This window comes from Amblyraja radiata, chromosome 6 (assembly GCF_010909765.2).
Source record: "Amblyraja radiata isolate CabotCenter1 chromosome 6, sAmbRad1.1.pri, whole genome shotgun sequence".
Classification (NCBI taxonomy): domain Eukaryota; kingdom Metazoa; phylum Chordata; class Chondrichthyes; order Rajiformes; family Rajidae; genus Amblyraja; species Amblyraja radiata.
The window spans coordinates 8219933-8232432 of NC_045961.1; the positions used below are offsets into that span (position 1 = coordinate 8219933).

The 12500-nt window shown below is 51.0% G+C and overlaps 1 protein-coding gene across 1 annotated transcript in view; it reads right to left on the reverse strand.

Moving 5' to 3' along the window:
• Positions 1-3948: 3948 nt before the first annotated feature.
• inppl1 (inositol polyphosphate phosphatase like 1) overlaps positions 3949-12500 on the reverse strand; it is a gene marked incomplete at its 3' end in the record, with an annotated part of 115351 nt that continues 106799 nt past the window's right edge. Inside the window, exons 6-9 of the mRNA XM_033023396.1 lie at positions 11632-11722; positions 9084-9173; positions 5419-5526; positions 3949-4140 (exon numbers count right to left, since the gene is read on the reverse strand). Of these exons, the coding sequence (XP_032879287.1) occupies positions 3949-4140; positions 5419-5526; positions 9084-9173; positions 11632-11722 (481 nt within the window). The remainder of the gene's footprint in view (positions 4141-5418; positions 5527-9083; positions 9174-11631; positions 11723-12500) is intronic.

Here is a 12500-nt window from a genome sequence, read left to right on the forward strand (position 1 = left end):
CCCTGCCCCACCCCATCTCCTGCCCCACCCCCATCCCCTGCCCCACCCCCATCTCCTGCCCCACCCCCATCTCCTGCCCCACCCCCATCTCCTGCCCCACCCCATCTCCTGCCCCACCCCCATCTCCTGCCCCACCCCCATCTCCTGCCCCACCCCCATCTCCTGCCCCACCCCCATCTCCTGCCCCACCCCATCCCCGGCGATGCCTGGATTAAGGGGTATTTTGCGGTGCTCTCAACTGGCGACTTTTTGTATACTTGTGTGTGGTTTGTAAAACAAAGAATTTCACTGTGACTGTGTGATAATAAAATATCAATTCATCAAATTAGCTGCAGGGAGCATCTGGCTTAAAGTGAGCGGGTAGAGTTTTAAGAAGAACAGGGGCAACTTTCCCACTGAGGGTAGTGCGTATCTGGAATGAGCTGCCAGAGGAAGCAGCAGAAGCCAATACAATTAGTTTAGTTCAGAGAAACGCCGCGGAAACAGGCCCTTCGGCCCACCCAGTCCGTACTGACCAGCGATCCCCGCACACTAATACTATCCTACACACACTATGGTCAATTTTACATTTTTTATACCACGCCAATTAATAGACAACAGACAATAGTTGCAGGAGTAGGCCATTCGGCCCTTCGATCCAGCACCGCCATTCAATGTGATCATGGCTGATCATCCCCAATCAGTACCCCGTTCCTGCCTTCTCTCCATATCCTATTTTAAGAGCCCTATCTAGCTCTCTCTTGAAAGCATCCAGAGAACCTGCCTCCACCACCATCTGAGGCAGAGAATTCCACACACTCACCACTCTCTGTGAGAAAAAGTGTTTCCTCATCTCCGTTCTAAATGGCTTACTCCTTATTCTTAAACTGTGGCCGCTGGTTCTGGACTCCCCCAACATCGGGAAGATGTTTCCTGCCTCTAGCGTGTCCAAGCCCTTAACAATCTTATATGTTTCAATGAGATATCCTCTCATCCTTCTAAACTCCAGAGTGTACAAGCCCAGCCGCTCCATTCTCTCAGCATATGACAGTCCCGCCATCTCAGGAATTAACCTTGTAAACCTACGCTGCACTCCCTCAATAGCAAGAATGTCCTTCCTCAAATTAGGGGACCAAAACTGCACACAATACACCAGGTGTGGTCTCACTTGGGCTCTGTACAACTGCAGAAGGACCTCTTTGCTCCTATATTCGATTCCTCTTGTTATAAAGGCCAACATGCCATTCGCATGTTGTACAGTTTGATGGCCACAGGATAGAAGGATCTCCTGTGGCGTTCTGTCAACTTTCAAAAGACAATTGGACAGTTGTGTATGGATCAGAAGGGTTTAGAGGGAATATGGGCCAAATCCAGGCATGTGTGGGAGTGGCCCGGAATGCAGTCTTGACTAGCATGGAGGATGTGGGCCAAAGGTAGACAAAAGTGCTGGAGAAACTCAGCGGGTGCAGCAGCATCTATGGAGCGAAGGAAATAGGCAACGTTTCGGCCCGAAACGTTGCCAATTTCCTTCGCTCCATAGATGCTGCTGCACCCGCTGAGTTTCTCCAGCACTTTTGTCTACCTTCGATTTTCCAGCATCTGCAGCTCCTTCTTAAACACGTGGGCCAAAGGGCCAGCTTCTGCACTGTGTAGTTCTGTAACTGGGACGATGATGGCAGCTTACTGAAGTGCTTGCAGCTGACAAACCACACAGACAACGCTCACACTGCAACACTTATTCAATGATTCTCAGTAAACCCACTCCCCCCCATTCAGCAATTCAGAGTTCTGCTTCTAATTACAGCCAACAAATGCCAACAGAGGCCGCAGAGTTGCTGACACAGCAGCACCCATTCCCCCAACAAAGGAAGAAAGAAACTGAGCAAAGAGTTACAACATCCACAAGCCGTTGCTAGCTGAGACTCTGCGGCCGATATATTAACGTACGGCTTCATAGAAACATAGAAAATAGGTGCAGGAGGAGGTCATTCGGCCCTTCGAGCCAGCACCACCATTCATTGTGATCATGGCTGATCGTCCCCTAACAATAACCCGTGCCTGCCTTCTCCCCATATCCCTTGACTCCACTAGCCCCTAGAGCTCTATCTAACTCTCTCTTAAATCCATCCAGTGACTTGGCCTCCACTGCCCTCTGTGGCAAGGAATTCCATAAATTCACAACTCTGAGTGAAAACGTTTTTTCTCACCTCAGTCTTAAATGACCTCCCCTTTATTCTAAGAAACATAGAAAATAGGTGCAGGAGTAGGCCATTCGGCCCTTCGAGCCTGCACCGCCATTCAATATGATCATGGCTGATCATCCAACTAAGTATCCTGTACCTGCCTTCTCTCCATACCCCTGATCCCTTTAGCCACAAGGGCCACATCTAACTCCCTCTTAAATATAGCCAATGAACTGGCCTCAACTACCTTCTGTGGCAGAGAATTCCAGAGATTCACCACTCTCTGTGTAAAAAATGTTTTCCTCATCTCGGTCCTAAAATATTTCCCCCTTATCCTTAAACTGTGACCCCTTGTTCTGGAGTGTGGCCCCTGGTTCTGGACTCGCACAACATCGGGAATATTTTTCCTGCATCTAGCTTGTCCAGTCCTTTTATAATGTTATATGTGTCTATAAGATCCCCCCTCAACCTTCTAAACTCCAGTGAATACAAGCCTAGTGTTTTCAAACTTTCCTCATATGACAGTCCCGCCATCCCAGGGATCAATCTCGTGAACCTACGCTGCACTGCCTCAATCACAAGGATGTCCTTCCTGCACGGCACAGTGGCGCAGCGGTAGAGTTGCTGCCTCACAGCGCCAGGTACCCGGGTTTAATCCTGACTATGGGTGCTGTCTGTACGGAGTTTGTACGTTCGCCCAGTGACCCGCATGTTTTTCCGGGTGCTCCGGATTCAACCCGCGGGACTGTCATATGCTGAGAGAATGTAGCGGCTGGGCTTGTACACTCTGGAGTTTAGAAGGATGCAAGGGAATCTTATTGAAACATATAAGATTGTTAAGGGTTTGGACACGCTAGAGGCAGGAAACATGTTCCCCGATGTTGGGGGAGTCCAGAACCAGGGGCCACAGTTAAAGAATAAGGAGTAAGCTATTTGGAACGGAGTCGAGGAAACACTTTTTCACACAGAGAGTTGTGAGTCTGTGGAATTCTCTGCCTCAGAGGGCGGTGGAGGCCGGTTCTCTGGATACTTTCAAGAGAGAGCTAGATAGGGCTCTTAAAAATAGCGGAGTCAGGGGATATAGGGAGAAGGCAGGAACGAGTTACTGATTTACAATAGACAATAGATGCAGGAGCAGGCCATTTGGCCCTTCGAGACAGCACCGCCATTCAATGTGATCATGGCTGATCATCCCCAATCAGTACCGTTCCTTGGGGATTGTGGATGATCAGCCATGATCACATTGAATGGCGGTGCTGGCTCGAAGTGCTGAATGGCCTACTCCTGCACCTATTGTCTATTGTCAAAGACGTGCTCATTTGTACGTTAAATGGCTTCTGTAAATTGTCCCACGTTTGTAGGACCGCGTTCAGTTTAGTTCAGCGGAGTGTTCCGATCCGTCCCAAAGCCACAATTTCCATCATCCCGACCCGAGGACTTGGACATCGGACCGTCGGCAGCGGCCACTGCGGAGGGTTCGGCCCCGACCACCACGGGTGAAAAAAGGAGGAAGATGACTGAACTTTACTGCCTTGCATCACAGTGAGGAATGTGGATTCCACTGTGGTGGATGTTGATGTTACATTTTATTTGATGTGGCTGTGTTCTTTTTCACTTAGTATGGCTATATGGTAACTCAAATACCACTGTACCTTAACTGGTGCACGAGACAATAAACGCAAACTTGAACTTGTCACGTGTACCGCGGTACGGTGGTATTTGTTGTGTGGAAGTGTGCGGGGGGGATCGCTGGTCGGCACGGACTCGGTGGGCCGAAGGGCCTGTTTCCGCGCTGTATCTCTACGGAGTAGTGTCCCTCCGACTTACTCTTATCGTGGGTGAACGTGTTCCAGTCCTCCTGCGTGTCTTTGGATTTCTTCATCACCACCAGTTTACCCCCGTCCACATCCACACTCAGCAAGTACTTCTGCGATTTACCGATCTTCGTCAAGTCAGTCAGGTTTACATCCAGTTTCACCTGAGGAGAATGAAACCAGGGTCAGAGTATATTTGCATTACTGTCAGCAGTTTTGGGCCCCATATCCTCTCCCCTCTCAACAGACAATAGATAATAGGTGCAGGAGGAGGCCCTTCGAGCCAGCACTGCCATTCAATGTGATCATGGCTGATCATCCCCAATCAGTACCCCGTTCCTGCCTTCTCCCCATATCCCCTGACTCAGCTATTTTTAAGAGCCCTATCTAGCTCTCTCTTGAAAGCAGCCAGAGAACCGGCCTCCACCGGCCTCTGAGGCAGAGAATTCCACAGGAATTACTTATCATCGAGGAAAACCTTATCATCGTTGGCTTTGATCCGTTGTTTTCACACCTTACCCGTCAATATCTCTAGACTCCCTCCCGCCAGGCTCTCAGTCTGACCCAAAGCGTCACCCATTCCTTCTCTCCCATAGATGCTGCCTGTCCCGCTGAGTCACTCCAGCATTTCGCATCTATCTTCGGTGTAAACTTTGGTGACTCCACATTAAATTTTGGCGACTCCACAGTCAAAAAGGCCCAACAGAGGTTGTACTTCCTGCGGCAGCTGAGGAAGCACAATCTGCCACAGGCAATGATGGTCCAATTCTACACGGCCATCGTAGAGACTGTTCTCACCTTCTCCATCATGGTCTGGTTTGGCTCAGCCATCAAGCACGACACCTGGAGGCTGCAGCGAATCGTCCGATCAGCAGAGAAGGTTATTGGCTGCAACCTTCCCTCCATTGATGAACTTTACACTGCAAGGGCCAGGAAGCGAGCAGGCAAGATCATCTCTGACCCCTCTCACCCTGGCCACAAACTCTTTGAATCACTTCCCTCTGGAAGGCGACTCCGGATTGTCAAAGTTGCCACAGCCAGACATAAAAACAGTTTTTATCCACGAGTAGTAGCTCCACTCAACAGCCAAAAATCTGTAGCCTCCCTTTGCTCTGGTATATTATTTCATTCTTCACATGTTTAAATTATAATGTTTTATTTTTAACTGTCCACGGTATATCGTGTTGTTACTTGCGAGCATAACACAATAGACAATAGACAATAGGTGCAGGAGTAGGCCATTCGGCCCTTCGAGTCAGCACCACCATTCAATATGATCATGGCTGATCATCCCCAAGGCAAATTCTTTGTATGTATACATCCTTGGTTAATAAAATGTATTCAATTAAATTCAATAAACCAGCATCTGCAGTTGCTTCCTACAGAGAAGGGAAGCGACCATCCAGAGTAGATACTGACACCTCAAGGGAGAAGGTGGTTACCTCGAAGGCCTGCACTGGGAGAGTCTTCGCCTTGCGCGGTACAGAGAAGACAGACGAATGCGATGTAAAGCTGGGGCAGGTGCTCATCTCCTGCAGAGCTTTCAGGGCCTGGAGGGAGGAAGAACAAACACTGGTGAGGTTGCAACACCGCATTTCATAGAAACATAGACAATAGATGTAGGAGTAGGCCACTCAGCCCGTCGAACCAGCACCGCCATTCAATATGATCATGGCTGATCATCCAAAATCAGTACCCATTTCCTGCTTTTTCCCCACATCCTTTGAATCCTTTATCCCTAAGAGCTTAATCTAACTCTCTCTTGAAAACATCCAGTGAATTGGCCTCCACTGCCTTCTGCAGCAGAGAATTCCACAGACTCACAACTCTCTGGGTGAAAAAGTGTTTCCTCATCTCTGTTCAAAATGGCCGACCCCTTATTCTTAAACTGTGTGACCCCTGGTTCTGGACTCCCCCGGAGGATTCACTTTAGTTTAGTTTAGAGATACAGCGTGGAAACAGGCCCTTCGGCCCAACGAGTCCGCACTGATAAAGCGATTAACACTATCGTACACACACCAGGGACAATTTACAATTTTACCAAAGCCAATTAACTTACAAACCCGCATTTCTTTGGAGCGTGGGAGGAAAACGGAGCGTCCGTAGAAAACCCACGCGGGTCACGGGGAGAATATACAAACTCCGTACAGACAGCACCCGTAGTCAGGATTGAACCCGGGTCTCTGGCACTGTAAGGCAGAGACTCTACCACTGCACCACCGTCTGCCACCCTTACACCCTCTAGAACATAACATGAGTGCGGAACCAGGTAATGTCCTGGATAGAGTGGATGTGGAGAAGATGTTTCCACTAGTGGGAGAGTCTAGGACCAGATGTCACAGCCTCAGAAATAAATGATGTTCCTTTAGGAAGGAGATGCGGAGGAATTTCTTTAGTCAGAGAAATTTGTTGCTACAAAAGGCTGCGGAGGCCACGTCATTGGGTATTTTAAAGGCGGAGATTGACTGATTCTTGATTGGTGCGAGCGTTAGGGGTTACGGGGAGAAGGCAGGAGAATGGGGTTAAGAGGGAGAGATAGATCAGCCATGATTGAATGGCGGAGTAGACTTGATGGGACGAATGGCCTAATTCTACTCCCAGACCTTATGAACTAAAGTAGAAACATAGAAACATAGAAACTAGGTGCAGGAGTAGGCCATTCGGCCCTTCGAGCCTGCACCGCCATTCAATATGATCATGGCTGATCATCCAACTCAGTATCCCGTACCTGCCTTCTCTCCATACCCTCTGATCCCCTTAGCCACAAGGGCCACATCTAACTCCCTCCTAAATATAGCCAATGAACTGGCCTCGACTACCCTCTGTGGCAGAGAGTTCCAGAGATTCACCACTCTCTGTGTGAAAAAAGTTCTTCTCATCTCAGTTTTAAAGGATTTCCCCCTTATCCTTAAGCTGTGACCCCTTGTCCTGGACTTCCCCAACATCGGGAGCAATCTTCCTGCATCTAGCCTGTCCAACCCCTTAAGAATTTTGTAAGTTTCCATAAGATCCCCTCTCAATCTCCTAAATTCTAGAGAGTATAAACCAAGTCTATCCAGTCTTTCTTCATAAGACAGTCCTGACATCCCAGGAATCAGTCTGGTGAACCTTCTCTGCACTCCCTCTATGGCAATAATGTCCTTCCTCAGATTTGGAGACCAAAACTGTACGCAATACTCCAGGTGTGGTCTCACCAAGACCCTGTACAACTGCAGTAGAACCTCCCTGCTCCTATACTCAAATCCTTTTGCTATGAAAGCTAACATACCATTCGCTTTCTTCACTGCCTGCTGCACCTGCATGCCTACTTTCAATGACTGGTGTACTATGACACCCAGGTCTCGTTGCATCTCCCCTTTTCCTAGTCGGCCACCATTTAGATAATAGTCTGCTTTCCTGTTTTTGCCACCAAAATGGATAACCTCACATTTATCCACATTATACTGCATCTGCCATGCATTTGCCCGCTCACCCAGCCTATCCAAGTCACCTTGCAGCCTCCTAGCATAGGAATAGGCAACGTTTCGGGTTGAGACCCTTCTCCAGACTGAATGTTTCAGGTCGAGACCCTTCTTCAGACTGATAGACGTCTGAAGAAATGTCTCGACACGAAACGTCCCCTATTCCTTCGCTCCATAGATGCTGCCTCACCCGCTGAGTTTCTCCAGCGTTTTTCTCTACCTAGGGCAATAGATAGAGTCTTTTACCCAGGTAAGGGGAATAAAGAACCAGAGGACATAGGTTTAAGGTGAGAGGGGAAAGATTTAATAAGAATCTGAAGGGTGACTTTTTCCACTCAGAGGGTGGTGGGTGTATGGAACGAGCTGGCACGGGAGGATTGAACCCGGGTCTCTGGTGCTGAGAGGCAGCGTCTCAACCAACTGCCCCACTGCCGGTTGACAATAGACAATAGACAATAGGTGCAGGAGTAGGCCATTCGGCCCCTCGAGCCAGCACCGCCATTCACTGTGATCATGGCTGATCATCCCCAATCAGTGTTTAAGAAGGAACTGCAGATGCTGGAAAATCGAAGGTACACAAAAATGCTGGAGAAACTCAGCGGGTGCAGCAGCATCTATGGAGCGAGGAGAAGGGTCTGAAGAAGGGTTTCGGCCCGAAACATTGCCTATTTCCTTCGCTCCATAGATGCTGCTGCACTCACTGAGTTTCTCCTGCATTTTTGTGTACCATCCCCAATCAGTACCCCGTTCCTGCCTTCTCCCCACATCCCCCGACTCCGCTATCTTTAAGATGGTGTCTTGTTGAATCCTAACCAATGTTCTGTTGTTTGACAAACAAAAACACGGAGAGTAATGTCCTGGCTTATGATAATAAACGATAATGCGGGTAGCTGACATGCTCACTCTGCCTCACAGATGGCCAATCTCATACACTATCATCCTCAAACGCCAGAACGCCCACAGGAAGGCCTAGTCATATCAATCATAGCTTTCTCAGCACAAGGGTAAAGAGAGATATAAAAATAGTGTTTGTGCTGATGATTACGACAGTGATAAGACTGAGCACATAGTCACCCGCACCACCGCAGTGGTGGAGAAATAACGTCATAGTTAGAGAGGTGGGCGGGGAAAGCTGCGAACAAGACTGAGAGCGCGTGTGACAGAGAGAGAGAGAGAGGGGGAAAGAGAGGGGGAGAGTGAGGGAAGGGAGAGAGAGAGAAAGAGGGAGAGGGTGGGGGTGAGGGAGGAAGGGAGAGAGGGGAGAGGGGAGAGGTGAGGAGAGAGGGGAGAGGGGAGAGGGGAGAGGGGGCTGAGGGGAGAGAGGGGAGAGGGGTGAGGGGAGGGGAGGGGAAGAGGGGAGAGGGGGAGAGGGGAGAGGGGAGAGGGAGATGAGAGGGGGAGAGTGGTGAGGGGAGAGTGGAGAGGGAAGAGTGGAGAGGGAAGAGTGGAGAGGGAAGAGGGGAGAGGGAAGTGGAGAGGGAAGAGTGGAGAGGGAAGAGTGGAGAGGGGAGAGGGGGGATAGAGGATCAGAGGGGGAGAGAGAGAAGGAGAGGGAGGAGAGAGAGGGAGAGTGTGTGTGTGGAGCTTTGTTCGTGGTGGTGAGGGTAGTGTGTCCGAGCACCATGGTGGATGTACATCGCACGCACCTTGCGCTCCATGGATGACAGCAGGTCCTTCAGCACGGACAGCTTCATCACCAGGTTCTCCAGCTCCTGGTCTCCACCCTGACAGCTGGCCTGTGAGAAAAGCGTGAAAGACCCGGAGTGACTCACTCATTCACCAGTGCGAGAAGCGTTTGAACTGTTCAAAACAGGCCCTTCGGCCCACCCAGTCTTTGCACTTTGGACCATACACATACAGCATGGAAACAGGCCCTTCGGCCCACCGAGTCCGCACCGACCAGCACTCACCCCGTACACTAACACTGTCCGACACACACAAGAGATAATTTAAAACTTTACAATAAACAATAGGTGCTGGAGTAGGCCATTCGGCCCTTCGAGCTAGCACCGCCATTCAATGTGATCATGGCTGATCATCCCCACTCAGTACCCCGTTCCTGCCTTCTCCCCATATCCCCTGACTCCGCTATTTTTAAGAGCCCTATCTAGCTCTCTCTTGAAAGGGCCCAATTAACCTACAAACCTGCACGTCTTTGGAGAGTGGGAGGAAACCGGAGCACCCGGAGAAAGCCCACGCGGTCACAGGGAGAACGTGCAAACTCCGTACAGGCAGCCCCCGTCGTCGGGATGGAACCCGGGTCTCTGGCGCTGTGAGGCAGCAACTCTACCGCTGTTCCACCGTGCCGGCCCTTCACTCTGTGCCACTCTGTGTTAGACCCTAGGTGCGTGTGACGGGACGGTGTAGAGGGTTTTTATTTCCTTCCCAGGACTTTATTCAGTAATTTCAATTTGCAGTGTTCCAGAAGGTACAAAGACTTGCAATAGTCACATTACATCAGGCAATCATTAAGGTACAACAGTGCAGAGGTTGGCAAACTTACGGCCCCAGGGCCGAATGCGGCCCGTTGCCCAAAACCATGCGCGAGCGCGGCCGAGCTGTGGCCGTACCGCAACCTGCGCAAAGCCGCCGGCACAGCCGCGCACCTTCTGTGAACACGTTTAAGAAAGAACTGCGGATGCTGGAAAAATCGAAGGCAGACAAAAATGCCGGAGAAACTCAGCGGGTGAGGCGTGCACGGATTGCATGAGGCTGCCTCACCCGCTGTGTTTCTCCAGCATTTGTGTCTACCTTCGGTGAACTCGTGATTTGATGCCTGCCATCTGGGGAGGGACGGGGGCAGGATCCATGTGTACATGTGATAGATGTGGCCCGCCATCCGCTCGCAGACATGCGTCCCGGCCCCGCGGCGACCAGCGTTCACGGAAGGCCTCCACAGTCCCCGTGGACACTGCGTGTTCCCTCTCCAGGGACACGCGGGCACAGACGTCAGCCGGGAAGAGGGGCAGGCAGCCGACTCTGGTGTGACCGTCGACTGCCCGCTGCTATGACCCACGATCGGCCATCTTGGCCAGGCCCAGGAACAGACCTGGGGGCGCCGTCCTGTATGGTATGGCTGCCCAGCCTGCAGCTGTCCGTTTTTTCTCTCTTTTTTTTTTTTTTTAGTTAGTTAGTTGAGTTTTTTGTTCTGGAGTTCTAGCCTTTTTTATGTGGGGGGAGAGGGGGGGGGGAAGGGGGGAAACTGTTTTTCTAGGATCCCTACCTGGTCGGAGAGGTAGCTTTTCTCCGGGCTGCACCGTCGACCCGTCCTCACGGCCTACCAGCGGGCCTGGAGCGGCGTTTCCTGTCGGGGACCGTCCAGAACCTCGGCTTCGGCGGCGGCACAGCGCTGGAGCGCTATCGCGGAGCGGGCGATGTCCTACCCGGGTCGCCGCGCTGGAACTCCAGTGAGCTGAGACCGCCGATAAAAACATCGCAGAGCTGCGGGTCTGAGGAGCGGCCAGCCGCGGGCGGCGGCGCTGACTTTTCATCGGGAGCCTGGGATCTCACGACGAGATCGCCGGTAGTGGAGCTCCATCCGGCGCGGCCTTGTTGGCTTCGGAAGCCGCGGCCTCGAGTAAGGAAGCGGCCGTTCCAGGTGCCCCATGCCGCTGTGAGGGTTCTCCCGACGCAGGAGCACCATCACCCGGCGAGAACGGCCAGGAACATCGGGCCTCCGTAGAGGCAACTGTGGAGGCCTCAATAGGCCCCACTATGGGTGGACTGGGGATGGGGACTGGACACTGTGCCTTCCTTCATAATGGGAACCATTGTGGGGGGATGTTTTTATGTTTAAATGTCTTTATTAATGTTATGTCTGTATTCTTTCTTTATGTGTTGCATTGGCAAGAAGCATTTCACTACACTAGATGTATGTGACTAATAAAATAACCTTTGAACCTTTGAGATAGATCCCCGCCCCCCCCCCCCCCCCCATCCCGATCGACCCTCCCCACTCCTCGCCCTGTGCCCAAATACCAAAACCGTGGGCCTAAAACGCAAACAGAACTTGAGGAGATGCTTCCCTCCGTGTGTCTGACCCCAGGAGCGTGCGATGGTACGGGGCGGGGGGTGGCGGATGTTGAGAGACATTGTTAATGGTCATCTCAAAGAAAAAGTATCACAGCCCCCACTAAACCACCCACCCCCCCCACCCCCGCACCCACCGCACATCGAAACAATCGCCGTCAGTACCTGCTGTATTAAGCGTGTCAGCAATGGAGAACTCTGCTGGTCAAATATCTTCGATAGAATCTCCAAGCCAGCCAGGACTTTGTCAACCTCACTGCAAAGAGAAGTAAATCACCGACAGGTTGTTCACGACGACTATTTGTATGAACCAGGCATGTTATAGGAGACATAAATACCATAGCATAAGTAACGGAGGGAGACACAAATGCTGGAGAAAAGTCCGCGGGTGAGGCAGCGTCTATGGAGCGAAGGAATAGGTGACGTTTCGGGTCGAGACCCGGAAGGGTCTCGACCCGAAACGTCACCTATTCCTTCGCTCCATAGACGAGACAAGAGACAAGAGACATTTATTGTCACATGTACCAATTGGTACAGTGACATTTGTGAGGAAGACGCTGCCTCACCCGCTGAGTTTCTCCAGCGTTTTTGTCTACCTTCGATTTTCCAGCGTCGGCAGTTCCCTCTTAAACATAGCATAAGTAACCCTTGCTTTCCCTCACTCTCCATCACTCCCCCGCCCTGGTTCCCCGACTAGTTTCACTGTCCACCTGGTTAATTTCACTGTTTGTATGCCTCCGTGTCACCTTCCTCGAAGCCAACAATGATCCATTCCACAATTCCTTTATCCTCATCTGCTTTGATCTGTCCTTTTCACACCTTACATAATAATAATAATGGATGGGATTTATATAGCGCCTTTCTAATACTCAAGGCGCTTTACATCGCATTATTCATTCACTCCTCAGTCACACTCGGTGGTGGTAAGCTACTTCTGTAGCCACAGTTGCCCTGGGGCAGACTGACGGAAGCGTGGCTGCCAATCTGCGCCTACGGCCCCTCCGACCACCACCAATCATTCACACACATTCACA